This window comes from Monopterus albus, unplaced genomic scaffold, assembly GCF_001952655.1.
Source record: "Monopterus albus unplaced genomic scaffold, M_albus_1.0 scaffold122.1, whole genome shotgun sequence".
Lineage (NCBI taxonomy): Eukaryota > Metazoa > Chordata > Actinopteri > Synbranchiformes > Synbranchidae > Monopterus > Monopterus albus.
This window is the reverse complement of record NW_018128002.1, coordinates 589,043-602,259: the sequence shown is the minus strand read 5'-3', so window position 1 is coordinate 602,259 and position 13,217 is coordinate 589,043. Positions and strand designations below refer to the sequence as shown.

The 13,217-nt window shown below is 38.7% G+C and overlaps 2 protein-coding genes across 3 annotated transcripts in view; both read left to right on the top strand.

Annotated features, from left to right (window-relative positions):
• The window catches only part of LOC109967004 (MAU2 chromatid cohesion factor homolog), a 9,078-nt gene extending 3,770 nt beyond the window's left edge, over nucleotides 1–5,308 (top strand). Inside the window, exons 10-18 of the mRNA XM_020612314.1 lie at nucleotides 358–435; nucleotides 2,501–2,566; nucleotides 2,684–2,767; nucleotides 3,106–3,155; nucleotides 3,299–3,376; nucleotides 3,467–3,578; nucleotides 4,527–4,617; nucleotides 4,776–4,903; nucleotides 5,043–5,308. Coding sequence (XP_020467970.1) covers nucleotides 358–435; nucleotides 2,501–2,566; nucleotides 2,684–2,767; nucleotides 3,106–3,155; nucleotides 3,299–3,376; nucleotides 3,467–3,578; nucleotides 4,527–4,617; nucleotides 4,776–4,903; nucleotides 5,043–5,117 — 762 coding nt within the window. The 3' untranslated portion in view covers nucleotides 5,118–5,308. The remainder of the gene's footprint in view (nucleotides 1–357; nucleotides 436–2,500; nucleotides 2,567–2,683; nucleotides 2,768–3,105; nucleotides 3,156–3,298; nucleotides 3,377–3,466; nucleotides 3,579–4,526; nucleotides 4,618–4,775; nucleotides 4,904–5,042) is intronic.
• Nucleotides 5,309–7,940: 2,632 nt separating this feature from the next.
• The window catches only part of gatad2ab (GATA zinc finger domain containing 2Ab), a 38,649-nt gene continuing 33,372 nt past the window's right edge, over nucleotides 7,941–13,217 (top strand). The window contains exon 1 of one of the 2 annotated variants that reach the window (XM_020612289.1): nucleotides 7,941–8,115. Coding sequence is in view for 1 of the 2 variants with exons in the window: in XM_020612288.1 (XP_020467944.1) it covers nucleotides 8,380–8,390 (11 nt within the window). In the remaining variant the exon portion in view is untranslated. Of the gene's footprint in view, nucleotides 8,116–8,159; nucleotides 8,391–13,217 lie in introns of those variants that run through there. The other variant, XM_020612288.1, reaches the window with a different exon arrangement.

The following is a 13,217-nucleotide window of genomic DNA, read 5'->3' as shown; positions in this document are numbered from 1 at the left end:
ACCTGCAGAAAGGTACAGGGAGAGAGAGAGGACACACTACGGGAGAGAGGAGACACAAAGTTAGTGATGTGTAATGGTGGCATATAGAAGCATAGGGAGAGAGAGGAGAGCAGGAGGGGAGAAACTCGGAGCATCATGGGGCCCCCCAGCAATAATGTATGCATTGAAGTACATACAGATACAGGTGGTCATAATGTTATGCCTGATTGATGTATATGGTATGTGATAATATGAAAAAGATAAAGTCTGGTGAAGTCCAGCAGTCTTGAGCTTTGTTTTGTAGCATTTTAGATAAATGAATTTGCACGCTTGTAAGAGCCTGTGAACAGGCACACAGACTCTTTTCTGTCTGTCCAGATCTCACAGGTGTGTCAACTATGCCAGCAGTCCCCCAGGTTATTCACCAATCACGCCGCTCAGCTTCACACGCTACTAGTGAGTATTGTCAACCTTAACTCTCTTATACATTTGTGTGTACAAGTGGGTGCTTACTCGAGTCACATTACTTGACTTGAGTGAGACAAGATATAAGTCGCAAATTTGAGGGCTTGAGACTTTCTTGACAGTACCGGCAAAAGACTCGACCTGACTTTGACTTGGTGTTCAGTGACTTGAAGCGTTACGCAGATTTGAGCAGGGTGGCTAGAAATTACGTCACTATTTTTAATATTTGCATTTTCTAGATATCGAGAAGTTAAGTTTTGTTTTTGATACACAATTGGGTGATTTATAGTGCAGGGCAGGCAACGCAGGTCGCAGGATGCAGCTAACGTTATGGAGGGGACTAGTCCAAAAATAATAAGAATTTGGATTCAAGGATTATGTTGACGATGAGTAGTAAGAAGAGAACAGCGGTCTGCAAACTCTGCAGTACAGAACTCAGCGATACGATCACCGCAACATCCAACTTCATCGGTCACTACAAAACGTGCAAAGAAAAATAAGTACATGAATGTGTCTTTTCAGCAAACATTAGCTAACTTATTGGTCAAACATTAGTCAGAAAGCTAATGTTAACTTTATGATGTTAGGCTTGTCTTCAAATTGATTGCACATTTTACTGAGAAAACTTTCAGATAGCCATAAAAGGCGTTTTTATTTTTATTTAATAGCTAAGGGTTTGTAGACTACAAAGGCACACTTAATAATCCGAGAAGGCTTGTGAACATTTCATTTACATGCATGATAATCCCATAACATTATCAGATCATCAGAATTTTGTATGATTTGACACTTGTGGCTTGCTTGACCTGTAGTAGGAACTCGACTTGACTTGCTTGGTTCTCAACACAATAACTTGGGACTTGCTTGAGGCTTGCACATGTGTGACTTACCCCCATCTCTGGCATTTCAGCGTTGACTGAAAACAAATTTATTTGAAAAATATTTTCTGTGGTCCTGTTGGTTTTTTTTTTTTTTAAAATGAAGGCAAACAGTTCTTGAATATTGCAGTCAATCCATATTTATACACCTGCCAATCTCTACATATTTTGCATAGCAAGCATGCATTTTGCTTTTAAAGTACGCTGGTACAATTTCTCACTCTACAGTAGACAAAAAGCTGGTGATTCCTTTTGAGTTTGACTGATTACGCAGTACCCAGGTCTATGCCACTTTAGAGTATAGACAGAACATCAGTGTATTACAGAAGTTTTCCTGTGTCTGTGGTATCTTCTGCTGAAAAGCAAAAGAAGAGCTGGACCAATCACAGCACCAGATTTGTTCCTACGTCTTTCACCGTCTACGTATAACCCACTGTGGAAAAAATATTTACATGCAGGAATAATTGAAACATTAACATTATGCATAATGCTGTCCATTCCCTTGTCTCACTCCAGCTGGCTGGTTCATTAAGTGAGGACCGTTTTTTTAACTCTTTCACATGCTGCAGAAATTTCTTAAGCGCTACCGGGAGAGAAGGTCATTCCTCGATCTCTAGACTTCCTCTCCGTACATTCCGCACAGTCTGAAATACTGATATTGATCTGAGTAATCAGGAATCTGCAGGTTAATAACTCAACATCAAATGATGTGCATTTTAAGAGCACTGTTTATGTATTACCGAGTATTTCAATTTAAAAGGAGTAAAATTAATGCTACAACAAAACATCTACTGTAGATCCATCATTGTACTCCAAGACTTCCTTAAGAAAACACTCGGATTTTTTAAATTAGATATGAAATGATAAAACATTACCTTGGAAAAATATTAACTAAACATTACCATTTTAGAAATAAAGATCAATCCAAAAACCCAAACAGAAAATTAGTTAGAATTAAACATATACTAAAATCTAATAAAAATATTTGAAAGATTTAAACTTTATTAGACATGTTGGGAACACTGAAGCACAGATCTGCTATGAGAAAGAAATATTAAACACTCAACTGTCACCCAGAGAAGTTTTCTAAATACTCTAATTACTATATATTCCCACTTTGCAGAGAAACTGACATTCATAGTGTAAAGGTTGTCTTTCGTCCTGTGCTCTTATTCCAGGGTCTGTACTGCATCTCAGTGAACTGTATGGATAATGCAGAGGCACAGTTTACCACGGCTTTGAGGGTAAGTACATTATTGTTGTTTTATTCATATATTTTTGATACCTCTGATACTGTGCTGCTTCTCTTTTCTTCTGCTCGCTCGCTCTCCTCTCAAACACGTCTGTTGTCTGTGTTCCAGCTCACCACTCACCAAGAACTGTGGACATACATTGTAACTAACTTGGCCAGTGTCTACATAAGGGAAGGAAACCGACACCAGGAGGTGAGTGAAGCCTTTTAAATTACAACAAGCTCATTCATTTACAAGTGGTTAGTATAGACTCTGTCATGTTCGTGGTTTCTCTTTTGTTTAACCGAGCCATTTCATCAGTGTCACTGGGTTATCAAAAGTATATTGGTGTTGGTGTATACGAGCCTGAGAGTATCAAAAAAATGTGTCCACCAGAGAGCGCTGATGTTTGTTTTTCAACTGTAACATATGTCACTTCAGTGACCAAATTCAAGTGATCCTTAAATTGAAGAGAACCTGAGTGGAGGCAGATCTGTAAAACTAATGACTGATAGGTGTTTTACCATATTTCCTTTGTAATTGTTCTCCAGCTGTATAGCCTCCTAGAGAGAATAAACCCAGACCACAACTTCCCAGTAAGGTAGGAAGCATGAGGGTTTTTACTGTGTGTGTGTGTGTGTGTGTGTGTGTGTGTGTGTGTGGGGCACAAAACAATAAATTAAAGAAATGTTTTCAGTTAGAACTTATGTTGTGTGCAACAGCAGATCTTTGTTTTTGATTCAGCTCCCATTGCCTCCGTGCTGCCGCCTTCTACATCAGGGGACTCTTGTCTTTCTTTCAAGGACGCTACAATGAGGCCAAGTATAACAAATTGTAAATTGTTTCATGCAGTCACATCCATACATTCACTCTGCACTGATACATATTTATATTTCTTGGTTTGTGTTGCAGACGTTTTCTAAGGGAAACCCTAAAGATGTCTAATGCTGAGGATCTGAACAGACTGACTGCCTGCTCTCTGGTTCTGTTGGGCCACATCTTCTATGTGCTGGGAAACCACAGAGTAAGACAATATGGTGCATGACAAATGGGTCATATGCTCTTATTAAAGCTGACTTGATTTTCATTTGACGCTATTTAGACTCTAAATTGGTTTGGACAACGCTTATACAGTTGTAACAGCTATATTATTTAACTTATTAATGGTTAAAAAGATAAGACAAATTTTCTGCTTAAATGACACTGTTCTCATGACATTTGCGACTAGAGCCTCATTTACCAAAAAAGTTTACTACATTCTGTCTGGAATAGGAGCTCTGTGTAGACTGATGCAGTATTCAGACTTATAAAGCTACCTATTGAATCAGATTTTATAATTATCACAAAATGAAGGTGACCATATTTGCTTATACACTGGTCTGATATCCCAGCATGCTAACTCTTACCATTAACCCTCAGTGGTTTATTGGAATCTGTTAGTGAATACAGAAATGCAAACATATCCACTTGCTGTTTAATTGAGGTTGATTCAAGATGGGCTGTAGATTTAAGGTGGTGTTCTAGCATTAGTCTGTCTCAAGGGAGTTGAGTTATCTACAAATTAAGTGTTCTGATGTCAAGGTTAAAGCAGAGAAGCATGGTGCCCCTTTATTAATGGTGTTTAACAGAGGGTAGTACAGAGACATTGTGTCAATATTTTAAGGTATTGAAGGTGTGATTCATTGCAGGTTATCAATATTAAACACCACTACTAGCCTACCCTACCGAATTGATCACTGTAGCCACAACAATCTTAAACGTGATGCTAAAAGTTAACTATCTGTGGGGCTCTCTAGAAAGCAGCATGTTTCAGAACCCAGTTAGGGCTGTTGCTTTTTCCAAAAATCAAGTTTGAATGATTTCCGAGCAGACACGTAGACATAGGCTTAAATATTTAATTAAAATAATAAAAAAATATTAGTCACTACCTCTTGTTGCTTTGGTTTGCTTATAAGTGCTTTTTCTTTTTAAGGAGAGTAACAACATGGTTGTGCCTGCCATGCAGCTTGCCAGCAAGATCCCTGACATGTCTGTTCAGTTGTGGTCTTCAGCCCTGTTGAAAGGTACTCAACGATCTTTTCTCTGGTTGCGTAGTACAGGCTTTGCAGATATTTTACTGTGTGAAGACTTGACGTAGTCATCACTTTTGAAACAAAAAATTTTGTTCTCAAGATACAGTCTATGGTTGAATGGAGATTTTGACCATGAGTCGTGATTGCAGACTTGAACAAGGCCCTTGGGAACACCATGGAGGCCCATGAAGCAGCCCAGATGCACCAGAACTTCTCCCAGCAGCTACTTCAGGACCACATCGCTGCCTGCAGCCTGCCTGAGCATAACCTTATCAGTGTACATGAAAAATCTTAGCATTTTCCTCCAACTTTACATGTTATGATGCTTCATTTTCACTCTGGTGCCATATTGAATTTACATATGTTCACTTCACTGTTCTGTTGTGCTGAGATGACAGTATTTCTCTGTTTTCCAGTGGACTGACGGTCCACCTCCTGTCCAGATCCAAGCCCAGAACGGCCCTACCACCAGCCTTGCAAGCCTGCTATGAGGAACCTTCTGCCTCACTTGTGACTGTAACCGGTACACTATCACAAACAACAGAATGATGCCTAACAACCTGCTGTCACATCATTTCAGTTTGAAAGGATTTCAACAGTTGACAATGTTTAGGCTTTCACTTTATTGGCTTCTGAAGATTTCTTGATTGTCTGCACTGCCTTTTTAAACATCTTAAAACAATTACAACTAACAGCTATACATGTATGTCACCCTCTCTGATGGCATGGATACTTACAGGACACAAGGATAGGGTTGGACTCAATAAGAGTAGTGAAGGACGGCGAATTCTCTGCCCCAGGTAAAACCCTTTTGTGTTTTAGGTTTGCCAGTTTTTTTCCATTTGTTGGGAAAACGGGGTTTGAGGGGGCAGTAAAGAAGTGTAGAAAAATTAATTTATTTATGTTGATATTTTTGTAACTGTTGGTAAATATTTTACATCTTTTTTTTTTGTATGGATGCTGTTTTTTTCATGCATGGAAATTACTGATACTGACTCACTCTCGATTTAATTTTTTTTTTTTTTTGGCTGCACAGAATCCATATTTCAAAAATAGACTTAATATATTTTCATGCAATCTGTTGCAAAGTTTCGTGCTTCGGATTGGCAGTGTACATTATGGGACAGTGCACACGCCACTGTGTGAAGTTCTTTTTTTGGACCAGAAGATGCCTCTGTTGGGTCTGATAGTGAGCAATGTTTAAATACTTGTGGATTTTATATCATTTGGTAGCTGTGGGGGTTGCCACATGTGTGTTTGGAAAAAAAAAAAACACATATAATGAATGTATTTTTTTGAAGTCCTATAATATATAAATCCCTGTTGATATATTAATTTTTACAAATCAAGTTTAGATTTTGGAACTTTCAGTAATCTTCAGATATTCAAAAAAAATGACATATTTTGATTTGTTTCAATAGTGCTACTAATGTTTGTATAGACTTGCCACTTGTTGGACCTTTTATTGTACAGTGACATTTTATAAAGTCGCTTCAGTAAAGTGTGATATGTATTTTTAGCCTTCCTATGTAGAAACCTCAGAGCTTGATATTAAGTCTGTAAGGACATGGTTAAAGCTTGAGTACTAGCCATATTCTATCCATTACCTGTGTTTTTAATGCTTACATGTTGTTTTCAGTAATTTTCCAATAAAAATGTAATTGGAAGTTTTGTAATTTGCTGATTGGCTTATCAGTTAGTTTGGGCTGAACTGACTGTGTTGAATGTATTGTCAAGGTTCAGTGCCTGTGTGCAGTAAAGATATGCTCAGTTCATCACAGTGACTGGATGAGCGCACAAGCCAAACTAATGCATTCAAACTGATAATATCCGGACACGGCAAGCACCGCAAAACAATGGGATAAGAAAAGGACTGAATACCAGTAGCTATATGCTGTGTAATTACTACCACACAGTAGTTGGTGACTAACACACAAGCTTTATTGTCACATGCTTTAGTTTCTGAACTTCTATTAAAAATTACAAGTGAACAAAGAACATGAAATGCGGTAGAGGTGCTGGCATTCTGTTGCACATGGGTGAAACTTTGTGTTGTGGTTTGAAATGTTACTGGTCCCATTTTCTCCTGTTTATTTCTAACAAGCTGCTGGAATAGCTGTCTACAGATATCCTGCTATGCCTTCCCTCAGTTTTTTGTCTTGTCATAAATAAAAAATATAATTAGTACTCTTGCTCCACTCTCACAGGGAAAGTATTCATTTGCACCTCTTAAAAGTGTATTTAACAAGCTATCTGAGGCCTGTGTGGAACAGTAAACCTATCCTACACGCTGCCATTTATGTATCCTCTGGGGCTAATGCTGCACAGATAAGAAACCTGAATTTATAACCAAGGATGTTGCTGTCCCAGTGGCAAAGGCAAAGGTATGGATAAACTCTTAGGATGAATTTCCACAGCAGCACCAGATCACAAGCTTGTACTATAGAAACAACCCAGCATGGCTAACCAGTTACGTAGTCCAGTTATGTCACAGGATGTGCTTGTGTACCCCAGGTGACCAGGTACACCTTATGGACAATAGTGTACCCCAGAAAGAGACAGGGACTCTCAGAAAGGTGACCGGGGCTAGTTTAGCATGGTCTTCTGGCACACAGGACACATACAGCAGAAGTTTGGAACTTGTGCCTCCACTGATCCTGGAGCTAATACCGGGGCATTTGTGATCTTAGGAGGACCCTGAGAGAGGACAGCAGTGGGCAAGATCCTCTACACTGTTTATATTGCCACTGAATCACCCATATTTAGTAAGATTAAACAAAAAACTAACTCTATGAAGCACAAAATGTAGGAACTGTGAATAACTATAATTAATAGCATCTCAAATGAAAGGGCCAAATGGACATGACTGCTTAGATTATTTTTTATTTTATTTATTTTTTTGGTAAATTACGTATAAGTATGGCGTGGAAGAATTTAGGTGGCTTATCAAGCATATGCATTGTTCAGTACAAAGTGGTTCATTATTTTAATTCATTCTTTTATGTTTTTGGAGGATGCCTAACACATGAAGAGAGAAACTGGGAGGTTTCTGTCACAAGCAAGAATATACAAGTCATACAAGCCTATTCTGGATAATAAAATTCAATCTAGTCAGTACATTTTTGGATGTGACAATCTATCCAATAGGCTGTCACACAGAGTTGTGTTTATTTGTTAATTTACTCTAAACAGATTCATGCAAGAGTTTAGACTCCCCTTCACTAGTCCTTGGTTTTACTTTTATATTGGAGCACTTCCGCCTAGCCAAACAACATCTTCTATGTCATCTGTTTCAAACTTAACATTTCCGAAGTGCGTATGAACGCAGCATGACGCCGCCTGTGGTGGTTCATTAACGTTACATTATCTGGCAACCGGAGTGGCAGCGGGCAGAAGAGAGGGGATCCCCGGGATTTTTTATACCGAAGCCAGCTAAGTACTAAAGAAATACTAAATACGGGGAACTTGGTTAAGCTCCTCCCAAAGTTCGTAAGTTCACGTACTCTATTATCATATGAATTAATCAAATGTTTTATTTTTCAGTTAAATTATGACGACGAAGGAAGTTTCTCTATCGATGTTAGCCCAGCTAACGTAAGTTAGGCTAGCTAGCATAGCTTGAGCTCAGCTCGTGCAAGGTAACAGTTTGTGTGCCGCTCTGCTACACACACCTACCCGAGTACCAAGAGCAAACCGCCTCAAAAAAAAGTCGAGGAATATTATATCTAACTACTCCGGCAAACTTGTATTAGGATGCTCCAATGGTAAGAGTATGTGAGGTATTTTCTCTGTTTACCAGTTATGAAGCTTTAGAAGTCTGAGGTGACACAGTCATATTCTGTGTTTAATTAACGCTATATTATTTGTGAATAAATTTAGCGACTGTCTTGTTTGGGCAGAAGACAGTCCAGGGAGTTAGCGTTAGCAGGCTAACTTAGCTCGCTAGCGGCTCACTAATATGGGCTTGCTTTCATTGTCTGTCGTGTATCGCTATTTGGACGCATACAAAGATCCAAGCTAAACATCACAGTCTTCATCACATTTATTGCAGTATATGTTCCAGTGTTCAGCGACTTTCCTAAAATCTCTATGATCACCTTTAACCACAATTGGCTGTTAGCTTTGTTTGGTTAGCCAGTGGTTTTGTAGTCGGACAGATGGACAGGTTGTTGTTGGCAAGCCAAGTTAACATTAGCACGAGATAGATTGGTTAGTTAGATATAGGTAGCGATTCTTTTGGTCAAAGTTGGGTCATAAAACTTTATAAACATTAAATCAGTATTACCACCGGTTATTGCTAAGCTTCATGTTGTGCTTAGTCGTGGATTGGTATGATCATGGCTTTATGAGCCATTGATCTCAGAACTTTAGTCAGATTAGCTCAACCGTGAAAAGCCTTTTTATGGAGGCATAATGGTGGACGGTTGTGGCTCCGTCGGGGTGTGTGTCTGTCTGCCCACGACGGATTAGTAGCATTCACCTAAGTCAGCCCATAGACGGTTAAATGCCTATTTTGTGTTTGTACTGGATTGTCAGTGTTGCAATAACTGAGCTCAAATTCACCAACTACTGTAAATACTAAGATATCTTACTCTCTAGTCTGTAACTACTATACCGTTAATTCCCTGTAAATTCAAGACTTTGAAGGCATCCTTGAGATGAATTAGTTGATGTGAGCTGTAACATTTGTAATATGTATCTGGATTATTAGGTCTTGTGATGACTCTGTTGGGGCCCCCGACTGGAAATCGTTTCACTCTCCATATCAACAGCAAGCTATGAACCACGGATCATGTTGTTTGAGTGGACCCTTCATGTCAGTTTTGTATTTATGTATTTACATGTCTTTAAAATGTATTTAAGATAAAAAAAAACAGTGTCTATATGCCTGCTTCTGATGAGCAAGTGCTCTCCTTTTAGAGCAGCAGACAGTTGGCAACCTTGTCATGACTGAAACTTTTTTAAAATATACATCTGTATTTTCCATCACTCATTTTTTTTTTTGGCTTTGGTCATAAGTGAAGCTCAGATATAATATTTGCTGGTCCTTTCATCTGAAATTCAGCCTGGCTGTTTTTTTTTTTTTCCCCAGTTGTGCTGAATTAGAACTTGTGCAATTGTAATGTTGAGCAGTTGGGACAAAAGTGAAGAATCAAAGTTTGAACTGCCATACTGCATGCTTTAGAGGTTTTGGATCTGATTTATAGTTGGGTTACATTTTAATGTAACTTAATTAAAAAAAGAATTATTTGCTCTTGTGTTTTGTTCCTTTTTAGATCAAATTTTGGACATAGATAATATTGAAATGAAGAGCTCACCTTTAGGCATAATAGGCCTTTGGCAGTCAGAGTCTACTATGGATTCATGCATGTGAAGAGTCTCTCTTTTGATGTGCAGTGGGAGCTGTGGCTGCTAAGGCCAATTCAAGGATAGGTAAGACCTCCCACAGTAACTGCAGATGCATTAAGCTGCTGGAGTGTTGGTGGTAGAAAGTGCCTTGCGTCTGGCTCACTTTACTGCAGCAAGGCCCAAGATATCTAGTTTGCCTATTGCCAAATGATTAACAATAATATGTAAACATAATATTGGCGATGTGACTGCAGGGTAGTATGGCATAGGTTTTATGGTTTCCATTTGTCCACAACTGGCTGGCACAACTGTATCTTTGTATCTCACTGTGGGTCACAGTGTAATGCAGCAGTTGGTCTGGATGAGTGTAAGCACAGTCATTGTGAAAAGGTTAACAGGAAGTGCTGGTGAAACCATTGAAGTCTCACCAGAATCGACCAGTTACAGTGTCAGTGTGGATAAATGATGAGGGACTCTTGGTATACATACGTTTTAGGATTAGAATTAAGTGCTGTTGTAGGAAAAAGGCTGAATGTTGGGCTGTCACAGTAATCACTTGTAGTTTATCAAATAAGGTGCAAAAGTGAAAGATGCTGCAAGTAAAAATTGACTTCTTGTGTAGGGGAAGTTTTCTTTACAGCATTGCTTGTATGTCAATAGCATTGCTTGTATGTCATGTTTGGCACTTGTTTTGCATACCACTTTTACACAAAGTTAAGTAACTTTATGCTAGGTGCCACTGAATTACTGACTTAAAGATTTTAAGGAAATTCTGTGCTTGGACAGACTTTTATTTCATGTAGGGTTTAAATTAAGCAGACTTGCATAGTATATTTTATGAATGGTTTTATGTCCTTAGAGAATTCTGCATCCTTCTGTCAGTTTACCTATTTGCTGCATCAAATGCCAAAGATTTGTCATTTTGGCCAAGGGGTCCCACCCAAATGCCTCAGGCAATTCATGGAGGTGTGGGACAGGAATTCTTCAATGTTTGATCAACTGAACTATTTCTTGTTTACCCTGTTGGACTTGATATTGACTCAAGCACATGTGTTTACAGTGTGACCAACTTTTCTTAAGCCTTCTGTAGATACATGCATTGCAATCCCTTATCTAGACAAGGGATGCACATTTTCAGTTTTTTTTGACTGATAGCCAGGGCTCATTAACCTACAAGATGACAATTCTAGGCTATTTAAAATGGATGTGTCTCACACACAGAACTGTGAATGCAGTAAAACAGCCCAATAAAGTAGCTTCTGTGTGCTGCTGATCTGAGGCAGCTCATTTTACTTTAGGCATGTGTGATTGTAATAGCCCTGTAAAATACTCTGGTATCAGAATATAAGGGAGACTTATTATTCCATCCATCATATAATATTGCATTATATGTGTGCCATGAATGTTACTTCCTTTCAAAGTATACTGTTCAATATAAAACGGACCACTCTCAGCCTAAATTTCTCTGAAAACTGCAGGTACTGCAGAGATCTTAATTGTGCAAGTAAACCTTGAAACCATGACTTCTTTGCAGTGTAGGGCAGAAAAGGGGGTGGGATGGAGGCCGCACTTTTGTTGTTTTGAATTTTAATTTGCATTTAATTTGTTTTATGATGGGAAGTGATATGACCTAAATTATTATTGATTATTTTGGACCACTTAAACTTAAATTTCTTTTGGTTCTGGGGAAACGTAGAGCTCTTTGTCATCACCCCCTCCTCCGCTGTTCAGGCGAGACACAGCACATGTCAAACCCATGGAGAGGGCAAAAAAAGAGTGTTGGCAGCTTGAGAAAAGTGACAGCATGCTAAAGAATAAAATGCAGAAGTGCTGGTTCTGTGTGTTCCTGGCCCAGTTTGAGCCCTGAGATTAATGGAAACACATATTGCAAATCTTCAGCACCCAGAGCATTGTAACAAATCCTCTTCCTCCAAAGCTTAATAATCAAAACCCCCAACAGGTTAACAAAACAGAAACTTGTAGCCTACTGGTTTTTGTTCAGAAATAGGAACATGTCAGCATGCTGTAATGTTATTCTGTTTACTATGAGACCCATGGTGGAGAATACCCAGTCTGATGATACCAGTGTCCCAGCCCAGGAATGCAAAGATAGTGCCTCATTAGTGGCCAGCCTGGGGAAGCCTGTCTGCTAGGGAAGTGTGTCTGATTAGCTTTCCACAACACCCTCCTCATGTTTTGATATGTAGGCCCTATAAAGTCTGCTGAAAAATAGGCTAAACATTTTTTTGAACGTTTAGCTGGTTAACAGGGTGTACATCCCTAATCTAGACATGTGGATATGGGGTGTATGTGAGAACACAAATGTCCAAATCAGTTGGACCAGACTTTAAACAGAATTTTCCCTTCCTAGTTCAGAGTCCATGTAATGTCCATTTGAGCTCATGTTTGAATAGAGCAGGTTATTAACACAAATTCATTCAAATCCACACAGAGCATGCATGCATGTTGATGATGTTTTTTTTATATGACTGGCATGAAACCAGAAGAATGCAAACATCCTAGTTTGAAGAAGAAAGGTAATTTTCATAGAAATGCCAAAGAAAATGTCTAACTGGAAAGATGATGAGATTCAGGAACTGTCTTTAAGGGCTGATCATGAAATCGTCAGATAGATGTAATGGATTGAAAGAGACTTCTTTTTTTTATGACCAAATTACAAACCAACTGCATGACCCCATACATTTTACATCATGTCCCGCTTTACCCAGGTGCTACCCCTCACATAAACCAAACACAGCATTTCCAGTAGGTGAAAATGTGTCCGACTATCTGCTCTATGTGTGAAAGGACATGGTCCTGATTCTCTGGACCTTGTCTGGAATTCATACAAGAAAACTTCTTTAGAGATGCACATATGTGAAGTGATGAGTTGAGCAGTGTACTGAATGAAGCTAAGCTAAGCCAGTGCCCTCTGCTTTAATCTGGATGTGTATCAGTTCCTTCAGTAAATGGCCACATGTTGACCACAGTGATCAATATGTGTTGCATTGATACGGCTCCTTAAATAAATGGTAAGAGTGGTGTTTGTTTTTGAGAGATTACCCTCACAACAATTGCAGTGCTATTTTCATTAGATGTATTGTAGAGTTCACTAAAAAGATTTTCTTTACCATTGATTATGATAGTTAAGATCATTTTAAATAGTTTGATAACATATAAAAAAATGTAATTTCCAGTTCTCCCTTGTATTCCTTTCAGTGTGTAGCTGATTTACACAAAAA